General features: G+C 45.9%; 2 protein-coding genes across 2 annotated transcripts in view; both read right to left on the reverse strand.

Annotated features, from left to right (window-relative positions):
- TASOR2 (transcription activation suppressor family member 2) overlaps positions 1–6,574 on the reverse strand; it is a 25,668-nt gene extending 19,094 nt beyond the window's left edge. The window contains exons 1-6 of the mRNA XM_030960852.1: positions 6,482–6,574; positions 3,493–3,619; positions 2,633–2,652; positions 1,903–2,020; positions 362–462; positions 145–248 (exon numbers count right to left, since the gene is read on the reverse strand). Coding sequence (XP_030816712.1) covers positions 145–248; positions 362–462; positions 1,903–2,020; positions 2,633–2,652; positions 3,493–3,518 — 369 coding nt within the window. The 5' untranslated portion in view covers positions 3,519–3,619; positions 6,482–6,574. The remainder of the gene's footprint in view (positions 1–144; positions 249–361; positions 463–1,902; positions 2,021–2,632; positions 2,653–3,492; positions 3,620–6,481) is intronic.
- Positions 3,599–21,611, reverse strand: LOC115910601. Its single transcript, XM_030960853.1, has 8 exons — positions 21,486–21,611; positions 13,657–13,796; positions 11,678–11,953; positions 4,978–4,992; positions 4,723–4,737; positions 4,550–4,565; positions 3,921–4,024; positions 3,599–3,706 (listed from the first exon to the last, which is right to left on the reverse strand). The coding sequence occupies exons 1-8, from the start codon at positions 21,526–21,528 to the stop codon at positions 3,599–3,601; spliced, it is 717 nt and encodes a 238-aa protein (XP_030816713.1). The 5' UTR covers positions 21,529–21,611.
- Between the last annotated feature and the right edge of the window lie 569 nt (positions 21,612–22,180).

Raw genomic sequence — 22,180 nt, forward strand, 5'->3', positions numbered from 1 at the left:
GTGATAAAGACAAAAAATAAATGTTTGAGAGCAGTAGGAAGATGACATTTAAAGCAGGGAAATTCATTCTGTTCTGCTTTAGTTGTGGATAATGACACCAAAAATGTCATTTAAAGGCCACTCTCCTCCCAGACAAACACTCACCAAGTCCTTCTCCTTCAGGTTTTCCACCAGCTGATCCATTTTGGATTGATCCTTGTTGGATATCTCCACCTCGTAGAGACTGGAGTAAACACCCTGAAAGCAGACTGGGGGCAAGGAAGGGTTTGGGCTTGGGATGCTGATTTCCCATGGGTTCTGTCCCAGCAGGATGGAGGGGGCATTGCTGGGAGCACTGGGAATTGGGCTATTTCACACCCACCTTCATTCCTAGTGTAATTTTTTTTCCCAAATGCAGCTTCTGGAAGTTTTTTCTTCAAGTCAGACAATCCCATGACGTGTTTGATGTCCAGGCTGGGAGGCCTGAGGGGAGAAAGCACAGAAATGTCAGGATTGAGGAGAGCTGGGAGCTCTGTGGAGCCAAACAAAGCTCTGGAAAAAGCGCAGCTCGCTCGGGATCCTGCGTGCAAACCCTGGAAATGCTCAAACCACAGATCCTGGGGTGTTTAAAGGCAGGATTGGAGCAAGCTGCTTTAGTGGGAGGTGTCACAACTGAATTATTTTACAGCATTTTTATCTCCTCACCCAGCTGAGACCCAACACCTCATTCCTGACTGCCCCAACACTCCAGCAGCGAAGGGAGCAGGCAGGAAAAGACACAACTGGTTTATCTGAGAAACCAGGTTTGGGTTCAGGAGCCAGGTTTGGGTTCAGGAGCCAGGTTTGGGGTCAGGAGCCAGGTTTGGGTTATAAAACCAGGTTTGGGTTCAGGAGCCAGGTTTGGGTTCAGGAACCAGGTTGGGGTTCAGGAACCAGGTTTGGGTTCAGGAATCAGGTTGGGGTTCAGGAGCCAGGTTTGGGTTATAAAACCAGGTTTGGGTTCAGGAACCAGGTTGGGGTTCAGGAACCAGGTTGGGGTTCAGGAACCAGGTTTGGTTTAAAATATCAGGTTTGGGCTCAGGAACCAGGTTTGGGTTCAGGAACCAGGTTTGGGTTCAGGAACCAGGTTTGGGTTCAGGAACCAGGCTCAGTTTGAGAACCCGGGCTTAGTTTAAGAAATGAGGCATAGTTTGAGAAATCAGGATTTGGTTAAGAAACCAAGTCTGGGTTAAGAAACCAGGTTTGGATTATGAAACCAGGTTTGGGTTCAGGAACCAGGTTTGGGTTATGAAACCAGGTTTGGGCTCAGGAACCAGGTTTGGGTTCAGGAACCAGGCTCAGTTTGAGAAGCCAGGCTTAGTTTAGGAAATGAGGTGTAGTTTGAGAAATCAGGATTTGGTTAAGGAACAAGGTTCAGTTCCAGAAAGCAGGTTTTGGTTCAGGAACCAGGCTCAGTGTGTGACCCCAGCTCAGTGTGCTAAGCTAGACTCAGGTACATAAGCCCAGCTCAAGTACATAAACCCAGCTCAGTGTGCTAAACCTGACTCAGGTACATAAACCCGGCTCAGCGTGCTAAACCCAGCCCAGCCCAGCTTCACTCTCAATTGGGTGGGCATGCTGCCTGTGCTGTGCTAAGCCCGGCTCGGGGTGCTAAGCCTGGCTCAGGTGTGGCACTCACAGCTGGGCGGGCACGGTGCCCACGCTGTGCTAAGCCTGGCTCAGGGTGCTAAGCCCAGCTCAGGTAGATGAGCACACTCACAGCTGGGCGGGCACGCTGCCCGCGCTGTGCGCTAAGCCTGGCTCAGGGTGTTAAGCCCAGCTCAGGTAGATGAGCACACTCACAGCTGGGCGGGCACGCTGCCCGCGCTGTGCTAAGCCTGGCTCAGGGTTTTAAGCCCAGCTCAGGTAGATGAGCACACTCACAGCTGGGCGGGCACGCTGCCCGCGCAGTGCCGGCTCCTCAGGCCGATGGTGCACAGGCGCCGCCCCCCGATGCACAGCTGGCCCCGCCACGGGCACGGCGCCCACAGCGCCCGCGGCTCTGCACAGGGAACGGGACAGAGCAGAGAACAGCCCGTGGGGAAACACAAAAACCACAAACCAAAGCCACAGCCTCGAACCCAAAAACCCCAAACCCAAAAGAACCCAAACCCCACCTGAAAACCACAACCCCCAAACCAAAAACCGTAACCTCAAACCCAAAAAACCCCAAACCCAAGAACCACAATCACAACCCCAAAAACCCAAAAACCACAGCCTCAAACCCAAAAACCCCAAATCCACAAACCCCAAACCCAACCCAAAAACCACAAGCCCAAGCCCCCAAACCCAAAAACCACAACCACAAACTCCAAAACCCCAAACCTAAAATCCACAAGCGCAACCCCAAAAACCACAACCCCAAACCCAAAAACTACAGCCTCAAACCTAAAAAACCGCAAACCCCAACCCCTAAAACCCAAACCCCAAAAAACCACAACCCCAAAAACCCCAAACCCAAAAACCTCAAACCCAACCCGAAAAATCACAACCACAACCCCAAAAACCCCAGACCTAAAACCCACAACCACAACCCCAAAAACCACAATCCCAAAAACCATAATCCCAACCCCAAAAACCCCAAACCCCAACCCCAAACCCCAGCAGCTCTTACCTTGGTGGTTCTGCTCCGCTCTGCAGAGAGAGATCAATAAAAAAAGAAAATATTCAGAGATGGGAAAAGGAATAAAAGGAATATTCAGAGATGGGAAAAGAGGGAAGAAAAGGAATTTTAGAGGTGGGAAAAGCATAAAAGGGAATACTTAGATATGGGAAAATGATAAAAGGAATATTTAGAGATGGAAAAGGAATAAAAAGAAAAAAATCAGAGAAATAAAAGGAATTTTAGAGATGTGAAAAGAGGGAAGAAAAGGAATTTTAGAGATGGGAAAAGAAATAAAAAGGAATATTAGAGATGGGAAAAGAGGGAAGAAAAGGAATTTTAGGGGTGGGAAAAGCATAAAAGGGAATACTTAGGTATGGGAAAATGATAAAAGGAATATTAGAGATGGGAAAGGATAAAAGGAATATTTAGAGATGGAAAGGGAATAAAAGGAAAAAATCAGAGATGGAAAAAGGAATAAAAGGAATTTTAGAGATGGGAAAAGGAATAAAAAGGAATATTAGAGGTAGGAAAAGAAATATAAAGGGAATATTTAGAAATGGGAAAAGGAATGAAAAGGAATATTTAGAGATGGGAAAAGGAATAAAAAGGAATATTTAGAGATGGGAAAAGGAATAAAATTAGTTTTAGAGATGAGAAAAGAGGGAAGAAAAGGAATATTCAGACATGGGAAAAGGAGTAAAAGGAATCGCAGAGATGGGAAAAGGATAAAAAGGAATTTTAGAGATGGAAGAAGGAATAAAAGGGATATTAGAGATGGAAAAAGGATAAAAGGGATATTAGATGGGGAAAAGGACAAAAGGAATTGCAGGGCTGGGAAGGGGGAAGCAGAGGGCTCTGGGGCTCCTTACGGGCGCGGCGGGGCCGGCGCGGGCATCTCCCGGGGCGGGCGGTACTGGCAGGACAGCAGCACGTAGGGACACACCTGGCGGGGCCGCTCGGCCGCTCCCGCCCCGCTCACCTATCGTACACGTAGTACTGGGGAGACAGGGAAACAGCCATGGGATACCGGGGATAATCCATGGGGAACGGGGAATTCACCCCGCTCATCCCGTACACGTAGTACTGGGGAGACAGGGAAACAGCCATGGGATACCGGGGATAACATGGGGACGGAATTCACCCGCATACATTACACGTAGTACTGGGGAGAGACAGGAAACAGCCATGGGATAGCGGGGATAACCCATGGGGAACAGGGAATTCATCCATGGGATATGGGATAATCCATGGGATACCAGGGATAATCCATGGGGAACGGGGAATTCACCCCGCTCACCTCGTACACGTAGTACTGGGGAGAGACAGGGAAACAGCCATGGGATACCGGGGATAACCCATGGGGAACGGGGAATTCACCCCGCTCATCCCGTACACGTAGTACTGGGGAGAGACAGGGAAACAGCCATGGGATACCGGGGATAATCCATGGGGAACGGGGAATTCACCCCGCTCATCCGTACACGTAGTACTGGGGAGAGAGAGGGAAACAGCCATGGGATACCGGGGAATAATCTATGGGGAAAGGGAATTCATCCATGGGATATGGGATAATCCATGGGATACTGGGGATAATCCATGGGAAGGGGGGGAATGGGAATTCATCCATGGGATATGGGATAATCCATGGGATACTGGGGATAATCCATGGGGAATGGGAATTCATCCATGGGGAATGGGGAATTCATCCCGCTCACCTGTACATGTAGTACTGGGGAGAGACAGGGAAACAGCCATGGGATATGGGGATTCATCCATAGGGAACTGGGAAATCATCCATGGGGAATGGGAGATAATCCATGGGATATGGGGAATAATCCATGGGATATGGGAATCATCCATGGGGATTGGGAATCATCCATGGGGAATGGGAATCATCCATGGGGAATGGGAATTCACCCCGCTCACCTCGATACACGTAGTACTGGGGAGAGACAGGGAAACAGCCATGGGATACCGGGGATAATCTATGGGGAATGGGAATTCATCCATGGGATATGGGATAATCCATGGGATACTGGGGATAATCCATGGGGAACTGGGAATTCATCCATGGGGAGCTGGGAATTCACCCCACTCACCTCGTACATGTAGTACTGGGGAGAGACAGGGAAACAGCCATGGGATACTGGGGATAATCCATGGGATACCGGGGATAATCCATGGGGAACGGGGAATTCATCCATGGGATATGGGATAATCCATGGGATACTGGGAATCATCCATGGGGAACGGGGAATTCATCCATGGGATATGGGATAATCCATGGGATACTGGGGGTAATCCATGGGGAATGGGAATTCATCCATGGGGTGCTGGGAATTCACCCCACTCACCTCGTACACATAGTACTGGGGAAACACAAGGAATTCATGGGATACTGGGAATAATCCATGGGGAACTGGGAAATGGCTCATGGGATACTGGGGATCATCCATGGGATACTGGGAATGGTCCATGGGATACTGGGAATCATCCATGGGGAACTGGAAATTCATCCACGGGAAACAGGGAATTCATCCATGGGGAACTGGGAATTAATCCATGAGGAACTGGGAATAACCCATGGGGAATGGAAATTCATCCATGGGAAACAGGGAATAATCCATGGAGAATGGGAATAATCCATGGGGAATGGGGAATAACCCATGGGGAATGGGAATAGTCCATGAGGAACTGGGAATCCATCCATGGGGAACTGGAAATTCATGGGGAACACAGGGAATTCATCCATGGCAAAGAGGGAATTATCCACAGGAAACACAGGGAAATAATCCATGGGAAACTGGGAAAGAACAGGGAAATCGTGGAATGGGGATGGGAAAAACAGGGAATCATGGAATGGTCGCCCTGGGAAAAAGGGAAATCAGGGGGCCCAGGGAAATCCAGGGGAAGGGAAATCGAGTGAATGGGAAAAGGGAAATCCATGGAATGTGGGAGTGGGAAAAAGGGAATCTATGGAATAGGAGACTGGGAAAAGGGAAATCCATGGAATGGGAAAAACAGGGAAATCCATGGAATGTGGGAGTGGGAAAAGGGAAATCCATGGAATGGGGAAAAGGGCAATCCATGGAATGTGAGACTGGGAAAAGGGCAATCCATGGAATGTGAGACTGGGAAAAGGGAAATCCATGGAATGTGGGAGTGGGAAAAGGGAAATCCATGGAATGGGGGACTGGGAAAACAGAAATCTATGGAATGTGGGACTGGGAAAAGAGAAATCCATGGAACGTGGGTCTGGGAAAAGGGAAATCCATGGGAAAAAGGGCAATCCATGGAATGTGGGACTGGGAAAAGGGAAATCCATGGAATGTGGGGGTGGGAAAAGGGAAATCTATGGAATGGGAAAAACAGGGCAATCCATGGAATGTGGGACTGGGAAAAGGGCAATCCATGAGAAAAAGGGCAATCCTTGGAATGTGGGAGTGGAAAAGGGAAATCCATGGAATGGGGGACTGGGAAAATGGAAATCCATGGAATGGTAAAAATAGGGAAATCATGGAATCTGTGACTGGGAGAAAGGGAAAATCCCTGGAATGTGGGACTGGGAAAAGGGACAATCCATGGAATGTGGGTCTGGGAAAAGGGAAATCCATGGGAAAAAGGGCAATCCATGGAATGTGGGACTGGGAAAAGGGAAATCCATGGAATGTGGGAGTGCGAAAAGGGAAATCCATGGAATGGGGAAAACAGGGCAATCCATGGAATGTGGATCTGGGAAAAGGGAAATCCATGGGAAAAAGGGCAATCCGTGGAATGTGAGACTGGGAAAAGGGCAATCCGTGGAATATGGGGGTGGGAAAAGGGCAATCCATGGGCAAAGGGGCAATCCCGGAGTACCTGGCTGCTCCCGCTGGAGACGTGGCAGTCGTAGCCAGGCGAGGGGCAGGTGGAGCTGCTGGGGGAGCTCTCAGGGATGGCTCTGACCTTGCCCTGCACCAAAAACACATCCCAAGCATGGAAATCCATCCCAAAAATCCACCCATCCCAAGGATGGAAATCCGAGGAAATATTCCCAAGAATGTGGTTTATTCCCCACGCTGGAAGAGCAGGGTGAGGGCGGTGCGGTTGTGGCGTTCCAAAAGTTCTGGTGGGTTTGGGGTGGGAAGAGCCACTCAGGATCAGGAGTGGGGTTTGGAATCAGCTCCAGACAGGAGGAATGGAAAAAAAATTTAAACCTCCCAAAATTCTTGAGAATCCAAGGAAAAATTGAAGTTTGATTTTCCATCCCACCAGAACTGTGGGCAGCAAAATCTCAAAGTTCAAAGAGAAATTTTCAGTCTCGGGAGTTTGGGTTTGGAATCAGCTCCAGAGAGCAGAAGAAAAAATCCTCAAACTTCCCGAAATTCCTAAAAATCCACAGAAAAGCTGGAGCCTGGAGTTTGATTTTCCATCCGAGCAAAATTACGAGCACCAAAATCACCTTCAAAGAGAAATTTTCAGTCTCGGGAGTTTGAGTTTGGAATCAGCTCCAGAGAGCAGAAAAAAAAAAATCCTCCAAATTCCCGAAATTCCGAAAAATCCAAGGAAAAACTGGAGCCTGGAGTTTGATTTTCCATCCCACCAGAACTGTGGGCAGCAAAATCTCAAAGTTCAAATTTCAAAGAGAAATTTTCAATGACAGACTTTGAATTTGGAATCAGCTCCAGACAACAGGAAGGGGGGAAAAAAGCTCAAAATTCCCAAAATTCCTGAGAATCCAAGGAAAAACTGGAACCTGGAGTTTGATTTTCCACCCCAGCAAAATTACCGGAAAAAAAAATCTCAAAGTTCAAATTTCAAAGAGAAATTTTCAATGACAGACTTCGAGTTTGGAATCAGCTCCAGACAGGAGGAATGGGGAAAAAAAAAAAAATTAAACCTCCCAAAATTCCTGAAATTCCAAGGAAAAATTGGAGTTTGATTTTCCATCCCACGAGAATTATGGGCAGAATAATAAAAAAAAAAAAAGAGAAAAAGAGAAATAAAAAGAGAAAATTCCAATGTGAAGAGTTTGGGTTTGGAATCAGCTCCAGAGAGATGGAAGGGAAAAAAAAAATCCTTAAAATTCCCAAATTTCCAAGGAAAAATTGGATTCTGGAGTTTGATTTCTAGGCAAGAAAAGATTTGGGTTTTACCTTGATGAGTTTACAGATGACAATAAATCCTGATTTTCCGTGGTGCCAAGGGCTGGGGTGGAGGCAGTCGGAATATTTGGAAATATAAACCCCTGGGAAACAAGGAAAAAAAGGGAATTATTTGTCAGCAGGGAAAGTTATTCCCAAAAAATCCTGTAAAGAGCCAGAAAAAGGTGGAATTCTGGCTCTTTCAACTTCTTTCTTTGGATCTTTATTATGAGAAAATGAGAAATATTCCCAGAAAATGAGAAATATTCCAAGAAAATTAGAAGTATTCCCAGAAAATGGAAAAATTCCAAGAAAATGGGAAATATTCCCAGGAAATGGGAAATATTCCAAGAAAATCAGTTCTTGGGTAACAAAAGTTGTGAATATTCCCAGAAAATGAGAAATATTCCCAGAAAATGAGACATATTCCCAGAAAATGGGAATTTGAAGGAATTTTGAAGGGGTTTCATTCCCAGAGTGGGAATTTGGAAGAAAATTTGGAAGAAATTTGGAAGGAATTTGAAGGATTTTGATTCCCAGAGTGGGAATTTGAAGGAATTGCATTGCCAGAGTGGGAATTCTGAAGGAATTTGAAGGAGTTTTATTCCCAAAATGGGAATTTGAAGGAATTTGGAAGGAATTTCATTCCCAGAATGGAAATTTGGAAAGAATTTTAAGGAATTGCATTCCCAGAGTGGGAATTTGAAGGAGTTTCATTCCCAGAGTGCGAAATTGGAAAAAATTTTAAGGAATTGCATTCCCAAAATGGGAATTTGGAAGGAATTTTATTCCCAGAATGGAAATTTGGAAGGAATTTGAAGGAGATTTATTCCCAAAATGGGAATTTGAAGGAGTTTTGAAAAAGTTTCATTCCCAGAGTGGGAATTTGGGAGGAATTTGGAAGAAATTTCATTCCCAAAATGGGAATTTGGAAGCAATATGGAAGAAATTTGGAAGGAGTTTTACTCCCAGAGTGGGAATTTGAAGGAGTTTGATTCCCAGAGTGGGAATTTGGAAGAAATTCGGAAGGAATTTGAAGGAGTTTTATTCCTAGAATGAGAATTTGAAGGAGTTTTGAAGGAGTTTCATTCCCAGAGTGGGAATTTGGAAAGAATTTTAAGGAATTTCGTTCCCAGAATGGGAATTTGGAAGGAATTATGAAGGAGTTTTATTCCTAGAGTGGGAATTCGGAAGGAATTTGAGGAGTTTTATTCCCAGAATGGAAATTTGGAAGGAATTTGGAAGAAATTTCATTCCCAAAATGGGAATTTGGAAGGAATTTGAAGGAATTTGGAAAGAATTTGAAGGAGTTTCATTCCCAAAATGGGAATTTGGAAGAAAATTTGGAAGAAATTTGGAAGGAATTTTGAAGGAGTTTCATTCCCAGAGTGGGACTTTGGAAGAAATTTCATTCCCAAAATGGGAATTTGGAAGGAATTTGGAAGGAATTTGAAGGAGTTTGATTCCCAGAATGGAAATTTGAAGAAATTTCATTCCCAGAGTGGGAATTTGAAGGAATTTCATTCCCAAAATGGGAATTTGGAAGGAATTGGAAGGAGTTTGATCCCCAGAATGGGAATTTGGAAGGAATTGGAAGGAGCTGGATCCCCAGAGCGGGGATTTGAAGGAATTGGAAGGAGTTTGATCCCCAGAATGGGAATTTGGAAGGAATTGGAAGGAGCTGGATCCCCAGAGCGGGGATTTGAAGGAATTGGAAGGAGCTGGATCCCCAGAGCGGGAATTTGAAGGAATTGGAAGGAGCTGGATCCCCAGAGCGGGGATTTGAAGGAATTGGAAGGAGCTGGATCCCCAGAGCGGGGGATTTGATGCTCAGGAAGGAGCTGTACCCTAGGCGGGATTTGCCAAGGAGTGAAGGTGCTGATCCTGCTGGTGACGATGGAAGGGGTGGAAGGGAGCCCCTGGATCCACAGACAGCGGGGATTTGAACCAGCCCCATCCCCAGGACTCACCCCCAGGAAATCAGAGATATTCCCAGGAAATGGGTTATTACCTTTGGCGGGTTAATTTCCCAGGGAATCGAATTCTTGCAGAAAATGAATTATTCTTCCCAGGAAATCAGAATTGTTCCCAAGAAATGGGTTATTGGGTGATAGAGTGTTAATATTCCCAGAAAACCAGAATTATTCCCAGAAAATCAGAATTATTCCCAAGAAATGGGTTATTGGGTGATAAAGCGTGTTAATATTCCCAGAAAATCAGAATTATTCCCAGGAAATCAGAATTCTTCCCAGGAAATCAGTTACTGGGTGATAAAGTGTTAATATTCCCAGGAAATCAGAAATATTCCCAGAAAATCAGAATTCTTCCCAGGAAATCAGAATTATTCCCAGAAAATGGGTTATTGGGTGATAAAGGGTGTTAATATTCCCAGAAAATCAGAATTATTCCCAGGAAATCAGAATTCTTCCCAGGAAATCAGAATTATTCCCAGGAAATCAGTTCCTGGGTGATAAAGTGTTAATATTCCCAGAAAATCAGAATTATTCTTCCCAGGAAATCAGAATTATTCCCAGGAAATGGGTTATTGGGTGATAAAGCATGTAAATATTCCCAGAAAATCAGAATTATTCCCAAGAAATCAGTTCCTGGGTGATAGAGTGTTAATATTCCCAGAAAATCAGAAATATTCCCAGGAAATCAGAATTGTTCCTAAGAAATGAGGAGTATTCCCAGGAAATGAGGAATTCCAAGTAATTCCAAAGAATCCCAAATCATTCCGGTGGCACAAAGGAAAATTCCTTTTTCTCCAACCAGATCCATCCCTAAAACCCCACACAGGAGCCAAAGAATCCCAAATATTTCCAAGCAATTCCAAAGAATCGCAAATAATCCCAAATAATTCCAAATAATTCCAAATAATTGCAAATATTTCCAAAGAATCTCAAGGAATTCCAAAGAATCCCAAGGAATTCCATTTAATCCCAGTGGCACCAAAGAAAATCCCATTTTCTCCAATCAGATCCATCCCTAAAACTCCACAGGAGCCAAAGAATCCCAAATATTTCCAAATAATTCCAAAGAATTTCAAATAATTCCAATAAGAATTCCAATAAGGATTCCAAAGAATTCCAAAGAATCCCAAGGAATTCCAAAGAATCCCAAGGAATTCCCTTTCATTCCAGTGGCACCAAAGAAAATCCCATTTTCTCCAATCAAATCCTTCCCTAAAACCCCACAGGAGCCAAAGAATCCCAAAGAATTCCAAATAATTTCTAAGAATTCCAAAGAATTCCAAATATTCCCAAGGAATCCCAGTGGCACAAAGGAAAATTCCATTTTCTCCAATCAGATCCATCCCTAAAACCCCACAGGAGCCAAAGAATCCCAAACATTTCCAAATAATTCCAAAGAATTTCAAATAATTCCAAATAATTGCAAATATTTCCAAAGAATCCCAAGGAATTCCATTTCATTCCAGTGGCACCGAAGAAAATTCCATTTTCTCCAATCAGATCCATCCCTAAAACCCCCAGGTGCCAAAGAATCCCAAAGAATCCCAAAGAATCCCAAATAATTCCAGTAAGAATTCCAATACAAATTCCAAAGAATTCCAAAGAATCCCAAAGAATCCCGAAGAATTCCATTTCATTCCAGTGGCACCCAAGAAAATCCCATTTTCTCCAATCAGATCCATCCCTAAAACCCCTCAGGAGCCAAAGAATCCCAAATATTTCCAAATAATTCCAAAGAATTCCAAAGAATCCCAAAGAATTCCAAAGAATCATAAATAATTCCAAAGAATTCCATTTCATTCCAGTGGCACCAAGGAAAATCCCATTTTCTCCAATCACATCCATCCTTAAAACCCCGCAAGGAGCCAAATAAATAATGCCAAATAATTGCAAATAATCCCAAAGAATTCCAAGTATTCCCGAAGAATCCCAAAGAACCCTGAAGAATCCCAGCTAACCCCGCTGGCCCCGAGGGAAATTCCCTTTTTCTCCCACCAGAGCCATCCCAAAACCCCCCCAGGAGCTGCTCCCAGAGCTTTTCCCAGCAGGAATTCCCTTGGGAACTGCCCCAGCAGATGAAAAGCAGGGATGTGATCCCGAATTTCCCTGGAAATGCCACGGGATCGGGGACAGGTCACCTCCTCCTCCTCGTCGAAGAGCAGGAAGGCAAAGGTCTCCTGCAGCTCCTCCTGGCTGTATCCCGCAGCTGCCTTGGCTCGCGCAAAAGCTCGCAGCTGCAACACAAAAAATTCCCAAAATTTTTGGTCTCAGGGGATGCTGGTGCCAGAAAAAAAATTTTTTCCCACTATTTTTTTTCAGGATTAGGGGGAAAAGGAATTTGGTCCAGCAGAAACAGCTGGATGTGGTTTAATTGCTGAGCCTGAGAATGCCAAAAAACGGAGTGAGGGGTGAGGGAAATGAAACACAATGGTGAGGAAAAAGCAGCAGGGAATGGGATGGAGGGATTTGGGAATGGGGATGAAGGGATTTGGAATGTGGGGATTTGAAAAGCGGGGATGTGGGGATGAAGGGAACTTGGAAACGGGAATGAAGGGATTCAAAAAGTGGGAATGTGGGGATCTGAAAAATGGGAGTGAGGAGATTTTAAAAAGTGGGGATGTGGGGATGAAGGGAACTGGAAAATGGGAATGAAGGGATTCAAAAAGTGGGAATGTGGGGATTTTGAAAGGGGAAATGAAGGGATTCAAAGAGTGGGAATGAAGGGATTCAAAAACTGGGAATAAAGGGATTCAAAAAGTGGGAATGAAAGGATGAAGGGATTTTAGAAGTGGGAATGTGGGGATTTGAAAAATGGGAGTGAAGGGATTTTGAAAAGTGGGGATGTGGGGATTTTAGAAGTGGGAATGTGGGGATGAAGGGAACTTGAAAATGGGAATGAAGAGATTCAAAAAGTGGGAATGTGGGGATTTTGGAAGGGGAAATGAAGGGATTCAAAAAGTGGGAATGAAGGGATTCAAAAAGTGGGAATGAAAGGATGAAGGGATTTTAGAAGTGGGAATGTGGGGATTTGAAAAATGGTAATGTGGGGATTTTGAAAAGTGGGGATGTGGGGATGAAGGGAACTTGAAAATGGGAATGAAGGGATTCCAAAAGTGGGAATGTGGGGATTTTAAAAGTGGGAATGAAGGGATTTCAAAAGTGGGAATGGGATGAAGGGAGTTAAGAAGTGGGAATGTGGGGATTTGAAAAATGGGAGTGAGGAGATTTTAAAAAGTGGGGATGTGGGGATGAAGGGAACTTGAAAATGGGAATGAAGGGATTCAAAAAGTGGGAATGTGGGGATTTGAAAAGTGGCAATTAAGAATTTTAGATTGGAAATGTGGGGATGAAAGGATTTTGAAAAGTGGGAATGAGGAGATTTTGAAAGTGGGGAATGAAGGGATTTGAAAAGAGGGAATGAAGGGATGAAGGGAACTTGAAAATGGGAATGAATGGATTTAAAAAGTGGGAATGGGATGAAGGGATTTGAAAAGTGGGAATGAGGGGGTGAAGGGATTCAGAAAGTGGGAAAATGGGGATTTGAAATGTGGGAATGTGAGGACTTTAAAAGTGAGAATGAAGGGATTTGAAAAGGGGGAATGGGATGAAGGGATTTGAAAAGTGGGAATTAAGCCAGCTGGAAAAAATAAAGTTGAAAGGAAAAGAAAGTTGGACACAGAGACATCCCAAAAATCCCTCAACAGAAAGGAATCCATGGAAGGGAGTTCCCTCAATTCCAAAGGAATTTTGGAATTCCCAAGGCTCCAGGAATTTTGAGCACCATCGGTTGCATGGATTGGTCATTGCCGATGGGGATGGGAAGCGCAAGGAACGGGGGGAAAAAAAAAATTGGGAATCTCAAGAGGGAAATGAAACAGAGCTGGCAATCAAGCAGCATTCCCAGAAAATCCCGTTTTTCCTGGGATTGTGGGCTTACCTCACTCAGGAAAAGTTCATTTTCCACCAGGATGGCTCGGCTGTACTGGAAGCCTTGCTGGGAGCCGGAGTGCAGGGAGGAGCGGCGCAGCACGGCCACGGCGCGCTGCAGCAGGGAGCAGCCCTGCTCCTGGGGAAAGCCTGGAAAAATGGGAATATTCCTGCTGGGAATGGCTGAATTACTGCAGCAGGGAGCAGCCCTGCTCCTGGGGAAAGCCTGGAAAAATGGGAATATTCCTGATGGGAATTACTGCCAAAGGGAACAGCCCTGCTCCTGGGGAAAGCCTGGAAAAATGGGAATATTCCTGATGGGAATGGCTGCCACAGGGAGCAGCCCTGCTCCTGGGGAAACGCTGGAAAAATGGGAATATTCCTGATGGGAATGGCTGCAGCAGGGAGCAGCCCTGCTCCTGGGGAAGCCCTGGAAAAATCCTGGAAAAATGGGAATATTCCTGATGGGAATGGCTGCCAAAGGGAACAGCCCTGCTCCTGGGGAAATCCTGGAAAAATGGGAATATTCCTGATGGGAATGGCTGCAGCAGGGAGCAGCCCTGCTCCTGGGGAAACCCTGGAAAAATGGGAATATTCCTGCTGGGAATGGCTGCCAAAGGGAGCAGCCCTGCTCCTGGGGAAACGCTGGGAAAATGGGAATATTCCTGATGGGAATTCCCAGATTGGCTCCTCAGGATCTAGGGAGAATCCTGGGGGAAAAAAAGGGAATAATCCAGAATGGGAATTGCCAGATCCATGGGGGAATTTGGAATGGGAAAAAGGGAAATATTCCAGTTGGGAATTGCCAGATCAATGTGGGAAATCAGGATGGAAAAAGGGGAAATATTAGATATAAATTATATATAATTATAATATATATTATAATTATTCAATATATATTAATAGATATTACTATATTATATATAATAAATTTAATATATAATTATAATATATATAACATACTATATACATTTATTACATATTTTAAATTTATAATATATATAATACAACACATACAATTTATTATATAAATTACACATTATTATATATTATATATAATGATATATATTGATACATAAATAATAATATATACAACAGTATAATATAGACTATCACATAGATAATTTATTAAAATATAGCTTGTAACTAACTAGAAATTATTTTAATTACTTATATACATTGATTTAATATAAATGAATTTATGAATTTATAGTATAACTAACTAGAAATTATTTTAATTACTTATTCATTAATTTAATATAAATGAATTTATGAGTTCATAATTGAACTCCATTCATGAGATTCCAAATGCCAAGCTCAGCGTTTGATCCCGATTTTTAAGGGCAAGTTCGAATAATTTTTGTCTTTTCAATTTAAAAAAATTAAGATCAAACCATTCCTTGTGTCAATTTTTATTCCTCTCCAATTGTTCCAGGAGGAACAAAAAAAAGGATGAATTTAAGGAACAGGGGGAAGGGAAAGAAACAAATCCAGAATGCAGATGAGGGGAAAACAGGGAGGGATCTAAAAATGATCCAAGAATTCCAAAATGATCCAAGGATCCCAAAATTATCCAAGAATCCCAAAATGATCCAAGAATTCCAAAATGATCCAAGAATCTCAAAGTGATCCAAGAATCCCAAAATGATCCAGGAATCCCAGGTGATCCAAGAATCCCAAAGGGATCCAGGAATCCCAAAATGATCCAGGAATCCCAAAGGGATCCAAGAATCTCAAAATGATCCAAGAATCCCAAAGAGATCCAAGAATCCCAAAGGGATCCAAGAATCTCAAAATGATCCAGGAATCCCAAGTGATCCAAGAATCCCAAAGAGATCCAAGAATCCCAAAGGATCCAAGAATCTCAAAATGATCCAGGAATCCCAAAATGATCCAAGAATCCCAAAGGGATCCAAGAATCTCAAAATGATCCAGGAATCCCAAAGGGATCCAAGAATCTCAAAATGATCCAAGAATCCCAAAGAGATCCAAGAATCCCAAAGGGATCCAAGAATCTCAAAATGATCCAGGAATCCCAAAATGATCCAGGAATCCCAAAATGATCCAAGAATCCCAAAGGGATCCAAGAATCCCAAAATGATCCAGGAATCCCAAAATGATCCAAGAATCCCAAAGGGATCCAAGAATCTCAAAATGATCCAGGAATCCCAAAATGATCCAAGAATCCCAAAGGGATCCAAGAATCCCAAAGGGATCCAAGCATTCCAAAATGATCCAAGAATCCCAAAGGGATCCAAGAATCCCAAAGGGATCCCAAAAAAAAGTATGGAAAACTCTTGGGGATGAAAAATCCAGGGATTTTGCAGGTGATCGCTCCAAGATTTTTTTTCCCTAAATGCAGCTTCCAAATGAAAATCCAGAAAAGGGGGGAAAATAATTTAAAAATTAATTAATAATAAATTAAGGAGAGGAAACTGAGCCCAAGGGGCTGCAGCCCTCAATTCCCTCCGGGATTCAGGGGAGATCCCAACCCTAAAGGGAAAAATTCCCAGGAAAAAATCCCAAATCCCAGGGCAGGAGCAGAAGGGAAAGTGAAAGTGACAAACGGGAACGGCACTGGATCCGCGGGGGAGCTTGGGAATGGGGAACTCAGGAATGGGAAACTTGGGAATGGGGAATTTGGGAAACTTGGGAATGGGAAACTCGGGAATGGGGAATTTGGGAATGGGGAATTTGGGAATGGGGAACTCGGGAATGGGGAACTCGGGAATGGGGAATTTGGGAAAATTTGGGAATGGGGAACTTGGGAATGGGGAATTTGGGGACGGGAAACTTGGGAATGGGAAACTTGGGAACGGGGAATTTGGGAATGGGGAATTTGGGAATGGGAAACTTGGGAATGGGGAACTCGGGAATGGGAAGTTTGGGAATGGGAAACTTGGGAATGGGAAACTTGGGAATGGGGAACTTGGGAATGGGGAATTTGGGAATGGGAAACTTGGGAATGGGGAATTTGGGAATGGCACTGGATCCATGGAGGGGGAACTTGGGAATGGGAAACTTGGGAATGGGGAATTTGGGAATGAGAAATTTGGGAATGGGAAACTTGGGAATGAGAAACTTGGGAATGGGAAATTTGGGAATGGGAAACTTGGGAATGAGAAATTTGGGAATGGCACCAGATCCATGGGGGGAAACTTGGGAATGGGAAACTCAGGAATGAGAAACTCGGGAATGGGAACTTGGGAATGGGAAACTTGGAAATGGCACCGGATCCAAGGGGGGAACTTGGGAATGGCACCAGATCTGCGAGGGGAAACTTGGGAATGGTTTATCCAGCTCCTGCCCTGGGATGGGAATGGTTTATCCAGCTCCTGCCCTGCTGGGATGGGAATGGTTTATCCAGCTCCTGCCTTGGGATGGGAATGGTTTATCCAGCTCCTGCCTTGGGATGGGAATGGTTTATCCAGCTCCTGCCCTGGGATGGGAATGGTTTATCCAGCTCCTGCCTTGGGATGGGAATGGTTTATCCAGCTCCTGCCCTGGGATGGGAATGGTTTATCCAGCTCCTGCCCTGGGATGGGAATGGTTTATCCAGCTCCTGCCCTGAGTCGCTCCTGCCTTGGGATGGGAATGTTTATCCAACTCCTGCCCTGGGATGGGAATGGTTTATCCAGCTCCTGCCTTGGGATGGGAATGGTTTATCCAGTCCTGCCCTGCTGGGATGGGATTGCTGGAGCCAGGGAATCCTTGGGATTGGGAAAGATTTCTAGGGTGGAATCCAACCATTCCCAGCACTGCCAGGGCCACCCGTGTCCCCAAGTGCCACATCCACAGGGAAATCCCTGCAGGAATGGGGCCTGCACCCTGCCCTGGGCAGTTCCAGTGCCTGAGCACCTTTTCCATGGGGAAATTTTCCCTAAAATCCAACCAAACCTCCTCTGGCACAGCTGAGGCCGTGGACTTCCAAAATCCAGGATTTGCCTCTGGTTCCTCCCTTTTCCTGGGATCTCTGGATGGCCTCAGCACTCAGCAACTTCCCAGCCCAGCAGGAAAACTCCAGGCTTTGGAAGTGCAGAATTTCCCCTTTTTTAACATTTTTTACCTTAAAATTTGAGCAGCATTCACTGCAGGCATCAAATCCTCAAAATTTCCTCAAAACAAAATCCATCAATTTTCCTGGCTTGATCCCAAGGCTGGAATGAGCTGGAATATTGGGAATCACCAGCAGGATCAGCTCTGGCACCACCACATCCCACCGTGGATTTACACCAAAATTTGGGATAAATCCAGGAGCTTTTTTATCATGCCACAATTCTCCCAAAAACCAGTTTGTGTTCTTCCAGAGGTTCCTTGGGATCATCTTTCCCAAATTCTTTTGGAGTTTAATTCCTCCCATCCCAATTTCCTTCTTTCCCTGTGAGAGATCTCCCAGAAAAACCAGAGTCTCTCCCTGGCTGATCCAGAGATTTTTTTCCTTTTCCAACTGAGATCCAGAAATTTTTCCTTCTCCAGCTGAGATCCAGGGATTTTCCTTCTCCAGCTGATCCCACTCCTGGGAGCTGTTTGCTCAGTGGACCGGGAACAACAGAAATTTCAGGAAAAATTGGATTTTAGGGAAAATTTCCCCCCTAAAAAGCACGGGAAGAAGTTGCCCAGAGATTCCACCTTTCCCTCAGGAAATGCAGCTTCCATGAGTTTTCAGGACGCAGCTCCACGTTCCTAAATTAATCCTCCTTGGCCCCAAACTCGGGAATTATATCCTGGTTCGGGGTGGGATCATTTCTTTTGCTGTTTTTAACTCGGTGAGCCAAGGTGGTTGTTCCTAAGCAAACCCAGGGGCTGGATTGGATTCCCAATTTTTTTTTCTATTTTTTCCCCATCACCAGGGCTGATTCCAGCTGGGAATTCCGTGCTCTGGAGCAGCTCAGCATTCCCTGATCCCACTTCTGATCCCGTTTTTGGCCTCCAGCTGTGCCAGGGAAGGTTTGGATTGGATTTTAGGGAACATTTCTCCGTGGAAAAGGAATGAGGATGCGGAGGCTGCAGATGTATTTAAGGGCCTGGCAGGATTTATTTGGATGGGTTTTTGGGTTTTGGTGCTGCAGGGAATTCCTGGCATCTTTTCAGGGCACTCTGCAACCCTCAGAGAGCTGCACTCGAGCTCGGATTTGATCTCACAGCAAAACCCAAATCCCATTGGATGGGCAGGGAATTTTAGGGAATTTCAGCAGTTTCCTCATGGGAAGGGAAAGCGATGTTCCTGCATTATGTTTTAAAAAACAAAACAAAACAAAACAAAACAAATCTCTTTGTGTCATCAGCAAATCCGGGTGTTTCCAAATTCCCACCCGGAATTTTGTTCCTTCTGTTCTTTTGTTTGGCTCCAACAAAAGAATTCCAAAGGAAATGTTTCATCCAGGAGGGGAAAAGCTGGAAAAATCCAGCCTGGTGGAGAAATGATGGAGCTGCACCAGCAGATGGAAAAATTAAAGGGGAAATAAAAACCAAACCTCCTTGGGAGGTTCAGGCTGGATGAGAAGTTGGAATTTTCCCCCATTCCTGGCTGGACAAAGCCACATCCACCCCACTGGGATGAAAAAAAAAACTCCTCGGGGTAGGAATCCTCCAGCTCAAATCCTTCAAGAGCCATTTCTTGGGTTTTACAACCTCCCTCCTGCTCCTTTCAGCTGCTCAGGAAATTCAAAATGTGCTTTTTGCACGTTGCACACGTTCATTGATAAAAATCAGGGGGTTTTATCCCAAAACTCCGATTTTGTCACCTCACCCAGGGCTGTGGCTTCAATCAGGGGACACCCGACTCTTCCCAAGTCACCAGCACAGGAATTTTGGCACTTGGACAACAAAAAAGCAACATTTTGTTTGCAAAATCAGCCAGTCCAGTGAATTTCCAGGGAGCTGAGAGATCAGCAGTGTCAGGAACAATCTCCCTGAGGCAGAGAAATTCCCTTTGGGAAAAGGGAAAAAAATCAAAACAAATCTTCCAACCACATTCCCTAAGGATCCTCTGGCTGGGGAAATCACAGCCTGAAAATTCCCAATAAAAACAACCAAAGTGCCAAGCACTCAAATCCAAAGATTCCCTCAGAATTAGTGGGGTCTCACCATCAAAAAAAAAAAAAAATTCCAGATTGGGCAAAAAACTGAATTTATCCCCCCCGCAAAAAAGAAATCAACATTTGACTTTCTGGTGTCAAAGGGATTCTAAGGAAGAACAAGGAATTGGTGACTTTGGGGAAGAAAATCCCAAGGTGGGATTTTAAGGAATACTGAGGGTGAAGATGTGGGAATGGGGAATATTCAAGCTGGCTCTGCTGTTGCCAAAAACTGCAGCTTTGAGAGGAGCACTAAAAAGAAATAAATTTTATGCAAATTATGCATAAAACCAATATCAGAGCCACCTAACAGCCTGTGGTGCAAGGCAATTAATTGTAATTAATCACAATTCTTACCAGAGGAGGTAAGAGTTTCTGAAATGCTCTGATAATGATTTTTTTTTTGGCTGGAAAACAACAATTTCTGTAAAATCAGACACTTCAGTTACAACAGAACTTATATTAAAAAATTCCTTCTAGAGCAGAGCAGTGATTTCCAGACCTGACCACAGCAAAGTCCCGTGTTTTATAAAAAATAAAACGTTTTGGAAAAACCAAAATGAGCTTGGAGCTGCACTAAGAAATATGCAATTTTATCAAAGACTTGGGGTAAATCCATTATTTTATGTTCTTGAGTAGCTCCTGCACCATTCTGGATCATTCTGGATCATCACAGAACACACGTTTTTTATGAAAAAACCTTGGCTTCCATGGAGCAAGGACCACGATTTACAGTTCTTTTTGTGCCATCCAACCTCCTGCTCGTTCCATCTATCCCAGATTATCCTCCCTTCAGGAGGGCAGGCCTAGAGCTGGGCAAGCCCTGCTGCAATCCAAACCTCCGCGGGATAATCTGAGGACAACCTGGGATTAGAATTGTGCAAGACCGGAGCACAAACGTATTTTTCTCCCCTTATAAGGCCAAATTTCAGCCCTGCAGCTGCTCCAAAGGGGGACCGAGAGTCCTCCAGCCCATCCAGGAGAGGATCAGCACCCATCCACGCTGTTTTTATTCCCAAATCCCACTCCCGAAGCGCGCCCGCATCACCCAGCACGTGTGTCCAAAACAGCACCGTGACTTTCCCAGCCGCTCAGGCCTTGGGATCAGCCCCTTGGAAAAGCCAACGTGTCGCTGGTAAGCCGGAGAATTTCAAAACCATCTGGGTTCCTACGTGTCCCAGGCTTCCAGGAGCTCGGGGTCGGGGCCTCACCGGCAGCAGCGGGCACGGAGAGGGGCAAAGGCGGCGTGGCCGCTCCTCTGCTCCCGCAGGGAATGCGGGATGGAGCCGGGAACTCTCTTTTACCCAGGGAAGGGCAGGATGGAGCCGGTAAATCGTCTTTTCCCCAGGGAAAAGTGCGATGGAGAGGTAACCCTTTGCTTCCCAGAGAAGGGCGGGATGGAGCGAGTAATCCCCACTCCTACACATTTCTGCCAGGGCAGGGCGGGATGGAGCCGGGAATCCTCCTCTCCTTAAGGAAGGGCACGACGGAGCCGGGAACCCTTCTCTCTTTAAGGAAGGGCACGATGGTGCCGGTCGCTTTCCTCTCTCCAAAGGAAGAGCGGCATGGAGCCAGTAATTCCCCCCCTCTTAGGGAACAGCTGACTGAAGCCGCTCGCCTTCCCTTCTCCCAGGGAAGAGCGGGATGGAGCCGCTCGCCTTTCCCTGCCTCAAGGAAGAGCGGCATGGAGCCGGTAACCACCGCCCAAGTGGCAGGGAAGGGCGCGATGCAGCCGCCTGCCCTCACCCCCGGCCCCGCTTACCCGTGCCCGGCTCGCTGCTCTCCCCGCGCCGCCTCTCGCCCATGGCCGGGGCTCGCTCGGGGCCGTCCCTCAGGCCGCCCTCATGGCCGCCCCGCCCGGCCCCCGGCGCGGCGCCGCTACCGGGCCGGCGGCATGAGGCGGCGCGGGGCGGCCGCCGCCATCCGCCGGCCCCAGGAAGTGGAAGGACGGATGAGGAGGGGGAGGAGGGAAAGAGGGAGGGAGGGAAGGAGGGGACGTGGGGCGGGAGTGGCGCGGAAAAAAACAGAAAGTGAAAACTGAACCGGAAAGACAGCGAGGGGCCGCCCGCGGGTTTTCCTCTTCCCGCGGTCACCGGCCGCTGGCTGCCCGGAGCCGGCCCGTCTTCTTCCGTCCCTCGTTGCTGCTCCCTCATTGTCAGCTCCCGGCTCGGCCATCAGTGTTTGCCGGTTGTGAGGATCTTGCCCCAGTCTTGCCCTGGCCTCCTCCTGGATCACCTCAGCCCGTCCATGCCTGACTTCAGCTCTCCCCGCTGCCCCTTCCCTCAGCCCTTCACGGCATTGGCAGACACCCCTTTCTCCTCCTCAGTCCTTTCCCATCAGTGTTCTCCCATTTTTGGGTCTTCCTTCAGTTTCCCCCAAATCTCTTCCTGACCGATTCAATGTTTGTTTAGCTCTTCCCACTGCCCCTTCCCTCATTTTTCTGCTTTGAGCTCTCAT

Source organism: Camarhynchus parvulus, chromosome 1A (assembly GCF_901933205.1).
Source record: "Camarhynchus parvulus chromosome 1A, STF_HiC, whole genome shotgun sequence".
NCBI lineage: Eukaryota > Metazoa > Chordata > Aves > Passeriformes > Thraupidae > Camarhynchus > Camarhynchus parvulus.

Bases quoted from the DNA above. Each gene is read 5' to 3' on its own strand.
- LOC115910601 (XM_030960853.1), bottom strand. From the start codon at position 21,528: ATGGGCGAGAGGCGGCGCGGGGAGAGCAGCGAGCCGGGCACGG. The intron at 13,797-21,485 runs GTAAGCGGGGCC...CCATTTTTCCAG, and splicing joins GAGCAGCGAGCCGGGCACGG to GCTTTCCCCAGGAGCAGGGC. The intron at 3,707-3,920 runs GTGAGCGGGGTG...CTGTCTCCCCAG, and splicing joins CCCAGTACTACGTGTACGAG to TACTACGTGTACGGGATGAG.